The sequence below is a fragment of the Natator depressus genome, chromosome 16, assembly GCF_965152275.1.
Source record: "Natator depressus isolate rNatDep1 chromosome 16, rNatDep2.hap1, whole genome shotgun sequence".
Lineage (NCBI taxonomy): Eukaryota > Metazoa > Chordata > Testudines > Cheloniidae > Natator > Natator depressus.
Window position 1 is genome coordinate 8,328,495 of NC_134249.1, and position 14,254 is coordinate 8,342,748.

At 45.1% G+C, this 14,254-nt stretch overlaps 1 protein-coding gene across 11 annotated transcripts in view; it reads left to right on the forward strand.

Moving 5' to 3' along the window:
• The window catches only part of CACNA1B (calcium voltage-gated channel subunit alpha1 B), a 474,760-nt gene that overhangs the window by 345,879 nt on the left and 114,627 nt on the right, over window positions 1-14,254 (forward strand). For all 11 annotated transcript variants that reach the window (XM_074973540.1, XM_074973544.1, XM_074973546.1 and 8 more), the window contains one exon: window positions 10,429-11,250. In XM_074973540.1, coding sequence (XP_074829641.1) covers window positions 10,429-11,250 — 822 coding nt within the window. The remainder of the gene's footprint in view (window positions 1-10,428; window positions 11,251-14,254) is intronic.

Consider the following 14,254-nt stretch of genomic DNA (forward strand, 5'->3'; position numbering starts at 1 on the left):
AGAGCCAGATCCTCAGGTGCGTCATAGTAGGGCTCAGTGTGCTTGAGCAGTTGGGAAACAGAAGGCTTTCCACCACCTTTCTGCCCCTTCCTCCCACTCCCTGATTCCAAATGGCATCTCAGGTCCGGTTTGGCCCCGGGACAACTTAGAGATGTTTGGACTGGTTTCTCCAATCTCTGTTCACTTTGTGCCATGCTAGAAAATTCCCCCTTTGTAGGGGGAATCACTGTCTGTGCAAAGTTGGTGGAGAGGACTGTGATGCCTCCTTCACCAGTTGTGGTGTCTGTCTGTTGCTTAGTACACTGGAAGCCTCTTGCAGTATAAGGGGAGGCAGGTGGAAGGGAGAAGAAGGCGGAGGTTTGTCAGGGAAGGGGATGTGGCAAATTGAGTCTATGCCTGATTCTCTGCTGGTGTGGGACTTTACTCCAGCAGCGTAACTTAAAACTGCACCAGAGCAGTGTAAAGCAGCTTTCGTGTAAATGTGAACCAGGCCCGTTATCTCTGAATTTGACCCATATTGCCCATCTTGTGGAGACAGGGGCAGGCTGCACTTTTAGAAAACTGAATCTGAATGACAAAGACACAAATCACAGGAGCATCATTGACCCTAAAGCAACTTTACACCTGTTCAGTCACGTAGTGGAGCCTTAAAGCAGGTGCAGATATAGTTTATATCCACATCAAGGCCCCTTCACACTACCAGAGCAATGCATGTGAATCAGGCCCGTTGTGTGTAAGGCAGATCTAGGATTCTGAAAGTTTAGCTAAGTCTGCATTTCTTTCTCTATATGGATTGGCAGTGCTTTCCCCCAGCAAAATACTTGTTTGGGTAAACAATTCACTGGATCCCATAGGCAGCTATCACTAGTTATATGTCACATGTAGGATTTCCAGTATCCAGTTTGCACCGATACAATCCCCTCTATAACGAAACGTGAAGGACCCTGATTCTTAGTTACACTAAGGCCTACATGCAGTTTTTACACCAATATAACTGTTTCAGCTAGAGGTGTTGTTTTTTCTATGTAAACAGTTAAATCGGTACTAGGCAGTACTGCCCCCCTCCACCCCCCGCGTAGTGTGGATGCAGTTATACCAGTATAAAGGTGCCTTGTAGCTAATTCTCCTTCACTGTGGAAATACTTATACTGGTATAAGATACCTTTATATCAGGATAATTGCATGTACTCTGTGGGGATTCAAACATTTTAGCTACACTGGTACAAAGGAGAATAATTTTTAGACAGGGCCTAAGGCCATGCTCTAGTCATGTAAAGCACAAATAAAACTTACTTCCACTTTAACACTGCTTTGCATTGTGAGCGCAATGGAAAGTGGCTTTAATATAACAAAGAATTAGGCCCTGAGAATTCATGGCTACTGATTGGAAACATAAAAAATTTCCACTGGGATTTAGATATTTTTTCAGTATTCAGTGTTTAATTTTGTCTTACGGGAATTTGTTCAATTGAAAATTATAAGTGGCAAGAAAATCAGGACAAAAATATTTCAGGTGGCTTCTTAACAAAAAGATATTAAGGCGAGTCACCTTCTGATGTAATTTTCAAACCTTCGTGTTGTAATGAATTTATGGTACAAACGCTGCAACCAATAAAAATCCATGTTTGGTTCACTTGGGAAGGAAAAACAATTAAACATAGACAAACAATTATTTTTTCTTCTAAAAAGTGAGTTATCATTGGCATAAAATGCATGCTGAAAACTGGCAACTAGCTGCTTTGTAAAGTGTTAACACACAGCTAAGTGCACAGTTCTACTTCAGGTATAATTCAAAGACAAAGTGCCTTCAATCACCCAAGTCACAGGTATCTAGGACATATGATCAGTGTTTTACATATTCTGTTTACCTTAAGATGGGCAACTGAGTCCCAACCTATGCAGTTACTCACTCGGTTGGGATTCTCTTTTTATTACAGTTATTTGTTTGTAATAGCACCCATGATGCATCAGTCTCATTCCAGACATAAAAGACAGGGTGATCTCAAGACATGTTGTAGATTGTCAAACAAAGAAAGGGCCAACATTTTCAATCCTGGGTCCCTATAAGATTAGAATCATAGAATATCAGGGTTGGAAGGGACCTCAGGAGGTCATCTAGTCCAACCCCCTGCTCAAAGCAGGACCAATCCCCAATTAAATCATCCCAGCCAGGGCTTTGTCAAGCCTGATCTTAAAAACTTCAAAGGAAGGAGATTCCACCACCTCCCTGGGTAACGCATTCCAGTGCTTCACCACCTTCCTAGTGAAAAAGTTTTTCCTAATATCCAACCTAAACCTCCCCCATTGCAACTTGAGACCATTACTCCTCGTTCTGTCATCTGCTGCCACTGAGATTAGACATGTAGCTCCATATTTAGGCACCTAAATAAGATGTTTCAAGGTGCTGAACACCTGCTGTTCCCATTGTAGTCAGCGGCTGAAAATTTTGACTAAGCAACACTGCTACTTACTCAACATACAGCTACAACAGTGATCGTGATCAACGACATCTCTGCAGTGGACTCACGTGGTAATCTAAGCACGTGGTATGCGGGGTGGGAGGAAAGGAGGACAGGAGTCTAAAGTGCTATAGCGGGCACACTAGGTAGGCGTCTTGGAAATCTAGCTGGGAAATTATAACTGCTGTTGTGTCACATTTAAGCCTTAGGGCAAATTCTGCCCATGGATGCAGTCAGTGCCCAATGACTTTAAAAGAAGTTGATGTTCTTGGAGCAGTTGCTTCTCTGGTTAAAGCCATAACTGCATGATTCTGCAGCACCCATCCAGGAGGGAAATAAAAAAGCTTTAATATCCCCTGGTCCTCATTTGCCATCCAAATTACTGTTCACCCATATCACTTGCTTCTGCCTGAATTCACCATCCATGTCTTCTGTTTTATCTCCATTCCCACAGCAAAAAGCTTCATTGAACTAAATTGTTTTGTTCTTATCAGAACCTGTGCGTTCCTACCGGGATTTAAGCCAGAACCTAGTGTGGGCTGTGCAGTTGTGCGTAATAATCGCTGAAGTGTCTTGTTGAAATTATAACGAGTGATGTAGAGAAAACAACACATTGAAAAGGAAATGTCATTTGACTGGATTTAGGAGGACTTCTGTGCACTGGATCGTTCAATATGTTTAAGCTAGATGTGGTGTTTGTTGAATCAGGGCTGAAAAGTGCACTTTTAACTTGCTTTTAGTAAAGAATTTTTCACCCCTATAATTTGTTACTAAGTATGCAATTACTTTATCATTGTGTATACCAATGGTACCAAAATCACAAGGTCTAAAGAGAAATCTACTCAATATGGTATGAGTGTGGTGACTTGGTATCTAATAAATATTTTCTGGAGTTTTCTTGAGGTTAGAATTTGCTAAAAGCAGTAGGCTTCAGTGTATACTAATAAATTAATACATGATCAGATAATTTGACACTGAGTAATTAAAAGACTCCGTGTATTAGAGCAATAGGCCGTGGCATGCATGATGGTGCATTGTATTGAATCCAGATCCTGCAGTCCTCCTTACTCAGGCAAAACTCCTACTGATTTCAACAGAAGTTCTGCTTGAGAAAGAGCTACTGGCTTTGGCTTTGAGGACTGCATCATCTCTTTGGCTGTTTGAAGATGTAAATCAATGGATGACACCATTCATTTTGGTGATCGAGGCTCTAGCAAATTGCACTGTAGTGTGGTTTATTGCTTCTTGTGAAATTGAATTTCTGGAGAGACTGGATGGCTCAGGGAATTGATAATGAAATACTAGAGCTTTCCTTTCTAGTTTACCAATCCATAAAAGCCCAGCTCTATAATGACCCAAAGTTGTTACCATCTAAAGATTGCTCGATAGCCTGCATGAAATGAGTTGAGGCTTGCTTTCTTCTTCCCAGTGGATAGGTGTCCGTAAGAGATGGAGTGGATCATCCAATAGGTGGTGGTTGTAATCCTCTCCTCCATGGGGTCACTGGATTACTGAGGTGCAACAATACTTGTTTTGGTACAGTACTGGGATAGCTCAGTGGTTTGAGCATTGGCCTGCTAAACCTAAAGTTGTGAGTTCAATCCTTGAGGGGGCCATTTAGGGATCTGGGGCAAAAATTGGGGATTGGTCCTGCTTTGAGCAGGGGGTTGGACTAGATGACCTCCTGAGGTCCCTTCCAACCCTGATATTATATATGACTTGAAAGTGTGCTAAGTGTAAAGTGGCGATAGGGCAAGAGTTTAAGCCACTTCAGCTGATGAACCTTATAGGTTCTAGCATCTGGCAGTTCCTCTGATTGCCCCAGAGCCTTCCAACCCCTGCTGACTTATCACCCTCCAGGCAGTAGAGAGAAGAACAGCAAATGTTCTACTTAATGCATTCACCCTAGTGGCGTCCTTTGACCTCTGACAACTCAGCTGATTCATTACAATATCCAGTTTATATGAAAAACCGCTATCAAAACTTAGCATGAATTTTGATGTTTGTTGGCAGTTTCAGCAGCGAGACCGAGAGCTGAACATGCCATGGAGAACAAACGCTCCAGGCCAGGGCTAAGACATGCTGACAGGGCAGCATGACATAAGTCAGCATTTGTGCTTCCTGGGCTGTAACTGCTGTTTGGACAGAAGACCCCAGCCCCCAGAACTACCAGCCAATTGAGTGCCCTTCACCGCCACTATTTTCATATTAATTGTTTTCTTCCAAAGAGCTAGGAAGTGAAAGAGCATTTTTATATGAGAATGCTAAAAGTCAGGGTCCTGTATTTATTGGTCTCTGTTGATCCAGGAAGTTGACATTGTTGATCGTTTTAAAGCCATTTCATAAATCACTTATATGCTTCCAATATGAGTTTAATAGAGAATCTGAGCTGGTCACAAATCAGAATGTTCAAAAACTGTTTTTGTCCTGAATTCGGACAAAAAGTTGCAATATCAATTTTTTTCACAGAACAGAAATTGTAATTTTCAATGGGCTGATGCTCATATAATGTTAGAAGGCATCTCTGGATGACACCTCCTGTGAGGTCCCATGGTCGTAGGACTCTCTTGATGTACCAAGGCAATTCAACCTGCAGGAGACTGTGGTGTATCATAAGAAATATGGTCCAGCCAGAGAGCGGAGCCCATAGACACTCAAACTACAACTCCCAAGAGGCAGTGCAGAAGCTGAGGCGGGCAGAGTTTTAGTGCTGAACTCACAGGAACAAAAATGTTTCCGTTGGATTTAACAAACCAAAATGTTTCAATTCGGGTCAATTCAGAGCAAACGGAAATACTTGTTAGATTTTTCTCCATAGAAAATCAAAACATTTAGGCAAAATTGAAATTTTCTCTAAAAAAAAAAAAAAAATTCCTATTTTGATTTTGCGGAAATCGTGTTTTTCATCAAAAAACATTTCAACAAACAATTCCCCAACAGCTCTAATCAGAAAATATTTTTTCTAGGATATCTTAAACATATAGGGCCAAATTCTGGAGTTCTTATACAGCTTTTATTCAGTCTATACTCAGGTAAAATTCCTAAAGATGTCAATGAGAAAATATGTATGATTTATTATTCGTTTTTATTCAAGTGGTTTATGTAAAACGGTTGTTCTGGAAGGTAATGGTCCATTACATAAAAGCCGCACTCTAAAACGGCTGTGATAAAAATGCCTTAGCCAATAAGAAAGTTACTTGTTCTTAAATGTGATTTTAAAAAGTACCAAAAAGGAATGCACTGTACTTTCTTGAATAATCTAGATTGTGATTGGCTGATATGTCATTTATATTATTTTTAATGAGGAAATAGAGGAGTCACCGGTCAGGAAACTGATAGATTAACGTCAGTTTTATTTGACACAATGTCTGTTTTGTACAGAGAGATGTAAATGATCTGATTATAGATACTGCTTTATTGTTTGGTAGTCAGTCTCTGAAGCCAAGTAGAATTGGTGGCGTTATGCAATAAAATCCACTAATCATAATATCTGCCAATCTGTTTTGTCATGTCAGGCCCTGGGGAACTGAAGTTGTGTATATTGGCGATACCACTATAAAGAATTTGAAGAGCTTTGTTGGTAGGGAACAGAATAAAGACAGTGGACATTGGAGTTTGGGGAAGAGAGGTGGATCATGACTCGATTTTTTCCTCTTATGAGGAGGTCTGCAGAAGGAATAATATGGAGAGCTATTGATTTAAAGCACCAGTTCAACAGTACCAACAAAAGATGTGATCACAGGGTTCATAGTTGCACTTATTATTGTAAAGAACCATTTTGCTTAGTTCACACCCGACATGGAAATATCTGTTGCTGATGCTATATTTAGTATCCTAAGGTTTTGTGGTACCCCCATCACTTGAGTCATTTAAAACTGAACTTGACAAAGCACCGGAGAATGTGTTAGAGGGAATAATTGTTCATTAGCTAGATTTTTCCCATCTCTTCTGCGATTCTCTGTGTGCAACGCACATGAACTGTATCCTCATATGGTAGTTTAATGATCCTGTGTTTTGTCTTAAGGTGACATTGCTATTGTGCCATAAATAAGTCTGGTGAATAAGTTCAAAAGCCTTCCTCTCTGAAGAAATACAACATCAGAGAAGCATCACTCAAATGTGTCTATATTTCAGTTATTGTGAGAACATGTGAAAAGCAGGAATCAGATAAATTTAATTGGACACGGAGAGTAATAATGCCCCCAGCTGCTTGAGCTTTTGCTCTGAAAAGCTCTAAATACTGTTCCTGGAAGGACCAAACTATTCAATTTTCTTATTCCCATTTCCCAGCCAAGAACCTAACATGCACCATCACTTGTTCCTGATGTTCTTGACTAGTTTGGGTGTGATGATTAACTGCGGGCATGCTTAAAACTTTGCAGATAGTGTCTTTGCTTATCTTTTTTTTTTTCATTTCGTTCCATAAAATAAATGTAATCATTACTTCCAGACCTCACCGCTAAGTAATTCTCTTGCTCTTTGGCTTGTTAGTAACAAAAGCTAGTGGCTGGCAATGGAATTTTTGTGTGGGTGTCACCCTTTGCTAACTGTCAGTGTAAATGATGGGACCTCAGTATTTATAGATTCTGAAAAGTTTGTTGAGTCTGTAATTTTGCTGTCCCTGTTAAGGAAGCAAATTTTGCAAAATAGACTTCATTAATATGCAAATTACTATGCTCTTACAGGTTCCCAATGGTGTGTGTTCTTAGCAGCAGCTTCAGTTCTCAGTTGTCCATAGTCCAAACACAATGGAACACCTTGCAACTCTGAGATAATTGCATTTTTTAAATGACTATTTTGTGTTCTTAATACATGTGAAAAACAACTAAAAAACAAATCACACTGCCATTTCCAGAGCAAATGCTTCCTGCATTAGTAGGTCACTGGCCTGAAACTTACACAAGGGGAAGATCTCAAAACCTACTGCAAACACCGCCATATAGGGGCTGTAACTGGGTAGCAGCCATAAAGAAAGCCTCTGAAATCTCCGGTCACTCACCACTTGGTAGTGGCTGGCGGGCTGGTGATGATCCATCCCGGCAGCCCGCGGGGACAGAGTGGCGCAGCCCAACCCCGGCTCCTCCGCGCCCGCATGCATGTTCTCAAAGTTTCATTAGCCACACAGGTAGGAAGTCATACCACTCAACGGCACAGCCATTCACCGATTCAAATCTAACCTAGGTTGGTAGGAATCAAAAGTCTCTACTTGATGATGACTCTCAGTCTGTCTAGGTTTTTACCTGGCACCCCTCTCCATGGTCTGAGTGCTTTAGGAATTTGAGTGGAATACTTTGGGGGGTCTCAATCCAAGTGCCACTGGAGAGGTTACATCACAAAAAAACCAACCACAGTTGCACTGATTGTCCACTTTACTGGCCAAGGGCTGCATGGGTCACAAAGACAGAACTCCCCTCTGGAGATGGTCCCGCCACGTCAGAACTGCAGCCCGCTGGAAGGGTGGCGTGTGGGGGAGTGCACGGTGCTGCCGCCCGAGCTATTTCTGTTCCGTGGCTGGATAGAGCACATCAGTCAGCGTTAGGGCTGTCACCCAATTAACACATCATCCCTATGTGTTGTTTTAGTGCTGACAGCAGGGTCTGGGCTGCACAAGACGCTGAATTAAAAATGGTCCTTGCCCCAAGGGCTTTAAAATCGAACGAACCGTATCAGCTCAGCAACTTCGTGCTGAGCGCACACAGGAAATGAAACGCAGTGCATAGAAACGCACAGAATCATGCTCGAGCTTTCTTGCTGTTTTCCCTGAGCTTGAGCATCACAGGACAGATTCTCTCCCTAGCACGACCCTGTTTGTGAGCTTCCGCAAACCTCTAGTATCTCTAGACCAAGCACACAGCAGAACGAGCCATCCCCGCTGTCCCTGGGGACCCCCGGACCACTGGTTGCAGCCCCCAAGCTGGTGGAGCCATCCCAAGACAGTCAGGAGATGCTCTGGTGTGGTCCCTTTCCCGGGAAGCTTCTGCTAGCAGGGCCCGAAGGTGGCTTGTCCTGATTTTAAAATTGCCAGCCCCTCAGATGAGAATTGCCCGAGGATTGAGCTACTTTTGTAGAGGCTGCAGTTAAATAGCTGTGAATTGAGAGAGCAATGCAGGTGTCTGAGCCATACTGAGTATCCCACACTTACTTCTCAAATTCCCATGTCAGCCAGCACGCGTAAGGAGGCAAGGTTCTGCCAGTTGGGTATCTTTGGGCAGACGCTCAGGGGTTGGAGGGCTTTCCATGCTTTCCCTTTTCTATCTCCTTTTGAGAGCAAGCAGTACTTTAAATGATCCACTAAGCAGGTAGGCCACTGGCTTAAAATGTGGTCACCCTACAGGAAAAGCTCCTTCCAAGAAAAGAGAAGCCTTCATATTTGAACTGAGCAATCAGCTGTGTTCGTTCTGATTTGTGGTCAAATCAGATTAATCTGCCTGACTGTCCTCATCCCCTCCGAGTGAATATTTACATACGTTTTTGCCTCTTTTTAGTAAAACCAGCCGACACCACTCTCAGTAAAATGTGGCAGATATCTGAGATGCAAACTTTTTCCGACAACTCCCATGGCGTGACATAACTCCATCTGAACGCTGCTTCCCATAGGGCCTGAGAATGGTGACAGACACTGCCAGTCTGAGTCAGTGCACATAAACTCACACTCTGGTTTGTTCTGTCACTGGAGCAGACCCAAATGAATGTAAAGAAAACACTTCTGGTTTCCCATCTCCACAGCCTCTCCCAAGGCGGTCAGTCAGCCTCACAGATCTCCTGTCCCATTGCAGGGGTTCATGTTCCCGCAGTGACTGACCGGGGCTGTTTAGCATCCTGTGTCCCAACTGAGATTACACCATAGAGCAGCAGATCGGGGTCTGAGAGGGAAGAGAGCGTTTCCTTTCTTGGCAAGGGGATTTTTGTGAAGGAACCATTGGTCAGTTCTGTTCTTATTTAAATCAGTGTAAAATCCAGAATAACTCCCTTGAATCCAATGGGCTTCCTCTGGGTTTACAGTGCTGCAAATGAGAGCAGAATTGGACCCCAAATCTTTAGAAGGTCCGGTTTAAATAAAAGAGGCCAACAGGAGTATATCCTCTCCTTGCTTCAGTGGTTAGGCAGAGTACGTATCGGCATGCCCTTATTGGCAAGGCTGCAGTTGCTGGTATTATGTGCTTATAAAGAGGTCCTCATCCCATCTGTGTTGTATCACCCTCCAGATCCTCTTGTGACGGGTGCAGGCTAGTTGTATGTGTCTCACGTGCACTTTTGCCAGACTTGTTCCTGTGGCAGCTGAGATCAATGCCACTTTGGTAATGACTGGCATGTGCCTTGGGGTTTGGATATATCGGCATCTACCTCTCCCCCCCCCATGCGCCAATGGGACAGTTCAGATTGTCTCGGGTGCTCAAATGACCACGTTCTTTGTTGAAATGGGAGGAGGCTGGGGGCAGGGCATTCTGGGTGAGGGCTCCTTGACTGTGGGTTCCACTTCCTGCCTCTGTTCCCCAGCACCCAAAATCTGTTGAGCTTCAGATTGCACTACCAAGTTCAGTCTTTCTCCCAGGCTTGCCCTGGTGATCAGGGATAGACTGTTGGTTAGGGAAGGGGTCAGTGGATGATTTGGTGGAATTTGGAGTGTTACAACGGTCCTTTAGGATTTTCAGGAGAAGTGGCTTTAATTTGGCAATTGTACACACCCCTAGACCATGGGATGGCCATGTTTTAGAAATCAAAATAGCCCTTTCTTATAGTACCAGTTGTGTGGGGAGATGTCACTAGCACTCTGGTGACCCCACTGGCTTTATCTGCTCATGTGTTTTCCGCTAGTCATTCTATCTTCATCCCTATGTTTTCTTTGGCTCAACCCTACAATTCCCTGTCTCCACTAGAAATTTACATTTTCTTTTAAAATTTCTTTTGGAGAAGTGGAGCCAAACCTGATGCTGACTATCTCCTTGTCTTTTTCTCCTCTATTCTGCAGCAAACAGCAGAACTCCTCCAAATCCAAGTCCGTTTGGGAACAGAGGACCAGCCAGATCCGGATGCACAATTTCCGGGCCAGCTGTGAGGCGCTGTACAATGAGCTCGACCCGGAGGAGCGGGTGCGCTATGCTACCACCCTCCACATCCGGCCAGACATGAAGACCCATTTGGATCGGCCTCTGGTGGTAGAGCCAAGGACCGAAGGGCGGAACAACGTCGGTAAGCTAAGCCCGGTGGACGTCCAGGAGACCGAGCAGGCCAAGGCCACCTCTGCCGACAGTGCAGAAGTGCCACGGAAGCACCACCGGCATCGGGATAAGGACAAGATGGGAGAGCAGGAGAAGAGCGACGTGGCCAAGGATGAGAACGGGGAGTCTGGCACAAACAATAAGGAGGAACGTCACAGGCAGCACAGGAGCCGCAGCAAAGAGGCAGAGGGGGGCAGCAAGGAAGGAAAAAGTGACCGCAACAGAAGCCAGGAAGGGGGCAAAAGGCATCATCGTCGGGGCTCCGTGGAAGAAGGGGCTGAGAAGGAGTACCGGCGGCACCGGACCCACCGGCACTCAGCAGAGCGGCAAGCAAAGGAAGGCAACGGGACAGCCAATGGTGCCAGAAGCGAGCGGCGTTCACGTCACCGAGGAGGGTCAAGGTCAGGGAACCGGGAAGGCGATCCTGGCTTGAAAGGAGAGAATGGGGAAGAGCCCCACAGACGACACAAGATCCGGCACAGAGCTCTGTCGACGTATGAGTCGGTGGAGAAGGAGAATGGGGAGAAGGAAGGAGAGGCTGGGGAGAAAGATCTTAAGAACCATCAGCCCAGGTAAGTCAGCTCTGCACACACAGGCCTTGTCAGTATGGCAGCTGTGGGGGGGTTCACTGCAGTATTCTCCAGTCATTGTCAATAGCACTGTGGGCTGCGAACCCCCACAGGGGTAAAAGGACACAGCCACCCCACCCCACGGCAACAGGGGCTGTTCCCCCTGCAGGACAACTTTAAAATTTGGTCAGAGCTCCTCTGGTCAGTGCTGCCTTGAAGTGGTGTTGAGCTAGGATATCTCTGGCCTGGCCTAAGCCTTTCCCCGTCTCGGGCCTCTGGCAGAGGGAGGGTTGATGAAGAGTTGCACGATTGGGCCCCTGTTGCTGGCTAGGTTCCCAGCATGGCACACATGTTCATGGTTGTGCCAGCAGAAGGAATTGAGCCCAGTTGCTTTTAACAGTGCGTTGGACTACGATTGTATCATACTGTAGTATTTACTTAGCAGAGTGTTGTTACTGTTGTTATTTATCATTTGTGTTACTGCAGCATGTAGGCGCCCTAGTCATGGAGCAGGACCCCAGGGTGCTAGGTGCTGTACAAATGCGGACAAAAAGATGGCCCCTGCCCCAAAGGCCTTGCAATCGAAGCAATTTTGTCTCCTCTTCCCAACCGATTTCCCACCTTTCCTCATGGCAAAATGTCTGGGGTGGAGCAGAAAGCTGACTGCTGAGTGTGGCCTGAAAGTCATTGTCAGACGCCAGCACATGTTCCATGCCCTGTGCATCTCACGGACCCAGCCTGTGAAAATGCCAAGCTGTTCCTTAATAATGTGTATACATTCACTCTGTCTCTCTGATGGCCTACAGCACTGTCATGGCAGTGTTGTAAGGTGTAGTCTGGGGGCCTGTTGCGGGGTGTCTAGTTGCCTTGGACTGCCCTTCTTTAATATTTAGGGTTGAATACATCATTCTAGAATGTCATGTGGTCTGCATGGGGCAAAATAAGCCCCAAATGGCACAGCAGCTTCGGAACATGTAAAAAGTGTCTCGGTACTAGGGTTTTGCCCTTCTCAATGGAGATATGTTAGCTACCATCTACACAACGCAACTGTCGCTGGACTGCCATAAGTTCACCTCCGCTCTGGGAAGAGCTAGGCTGTATTTTAAAGTCTGTAGAGCTAATTGACAGCATAGGAGGTGAATCTGTTTACGAGTGAAATTACACGCATGCAAACGCTATGGGCCTGATTCTGCTCTCGGTTCAGTGGCACACCAATGGGCTGTCGTGCCATTGAATTCAGTGGAGTTACTCGTGACTTACGTCTGTGTCCGTGAGAAGAGAACCAGCCCATATGTTTGCCATGTTAAGGTTTATGTCATCAGTGCCTCCTCGCTCCTCAGACTCTACACTGCATTTGGGAGATGGGTAGACATACACCTCCTGTTTGCAGTGCAGAGTTCTCTGTGCAGGTCTGGTTCTCCACTGCCTGGTGCCTTATGCAGTCTTTTACACCTGTGCAAAGTGTTCAACAACGCTGTTCTGATTGGTAATGTTTACATGCACTTTGCAGAGTTGCAAAAGGCTGCAGCTGTTGCAAGGCAGTGGAGAATTAGGCCTTAAGACTTGTAACCCATTCTGTCCCAGGGTTGCTCTATGCACGAATTAACATCAAAATAATGAAATGGCTTTTAATTCATACTTGATGGTATATTGGTGCAAGTCTGTGTGTGGACGGTCTGATTTTGGAATAAAAGTGTTCTGTTTCTCCTTTGCGTAAACTGGTAACCCCTAGGGCTGCCTAAGTCATGTTGGGATCACACAGACTCCCCAGAACAGCCCAGGATCAGCAGGGTACAAATAGAGTTGCAGGTTTTAAGGCCAGAAGGGACTAGCCAGCCAGGCCTCCTGCATAACACAAGCCATAGAATTTCACCCAGTAATTCCTGCAGTGAAGTGCATGATTTGTGGTTGAGCTGGAACGTAGTTTTTAAAAAAAGAAAAGGAGTACTTGTGGCACCTTAGAGACTAACCAATTTATTTGAGCATGAGCTTTCGTGAGCTACTCCGATGAAGTGAGCTGTAGCTCACGAAAGCTCATGCTCAAATAAATTGGTTAGTCTCTAAGGTGCCACAAGTACTCCTTTTCTTTTTGCGAATACAGACTAACACGGCTGTTACTCTGAAACCAGTTTTTAAAAAGACATCCAGTCTGGCCATGTTAGCCTCCCTCCCTGTGGGCTATGTAGCTGTGTGCTACGCCTCCAAGAGGCTTAGTGCACAATTGCACATTGTGTACCTTCATAGAGTCGTGGAGCTTAAGGCCAGACAGGACCACCAGATCATCTAGTCCAGTGGTTCTCAAAAGTACTCGATCCTGTCCCCCTTCTTTGTGTCTGTAGTCATTTGTGCCCCGCTCCCCACCACACAAGTACATATACCAATAACAAACAAACCAACATGCGACTCTCCCTAAATACTGAGCACAGTAAGGCCTTGATTCGAACAGAGCCAACGATCCAATGTACTAGCAAAAGCAAACCTGCGAGTGTGGTCGATGCTTAGGATGAAAGTTGCGCACCGCGTTGCAGCAAACGGATTAACGTACAGATGGCAGGCGCTTTGTAGAATGCTAGGCAAGCATCGCAGAAATCCACTGAAATGCACAGTCCCTTTAGAGACAAACGCATAGCGAGATCTAAGGACCCCGTATGTCTGGAGGAATCAGCTTTGCTAGTTATTCGTTGCTGTGAGTAAAACGTGCACAGTACCCTTTTTCCCTCCTAAAGCTTCTCACAAACCCCCAGAATAAATTCCGCACCCCCCAGTTTGAGAACCTCTGACCTAGTCTGACCTCCTGCATGCCACAGGCCTCTCAGAACCCCCACGCTAAATAGAGCCACCAACAGTAGACCAAAGCGCTGCAGCCCTCAGGAGGCTAAACTATCCTGTGCCAGAACAGTCTGAGAATAGGAGGGATCTTTTGTTTTCTCCTCTGTAAGATGAGTATAGTAACACTGACCTGCCACAAGGGGAGTTATGAGGTTACCTTAGCGAATGCCTGTAGAGC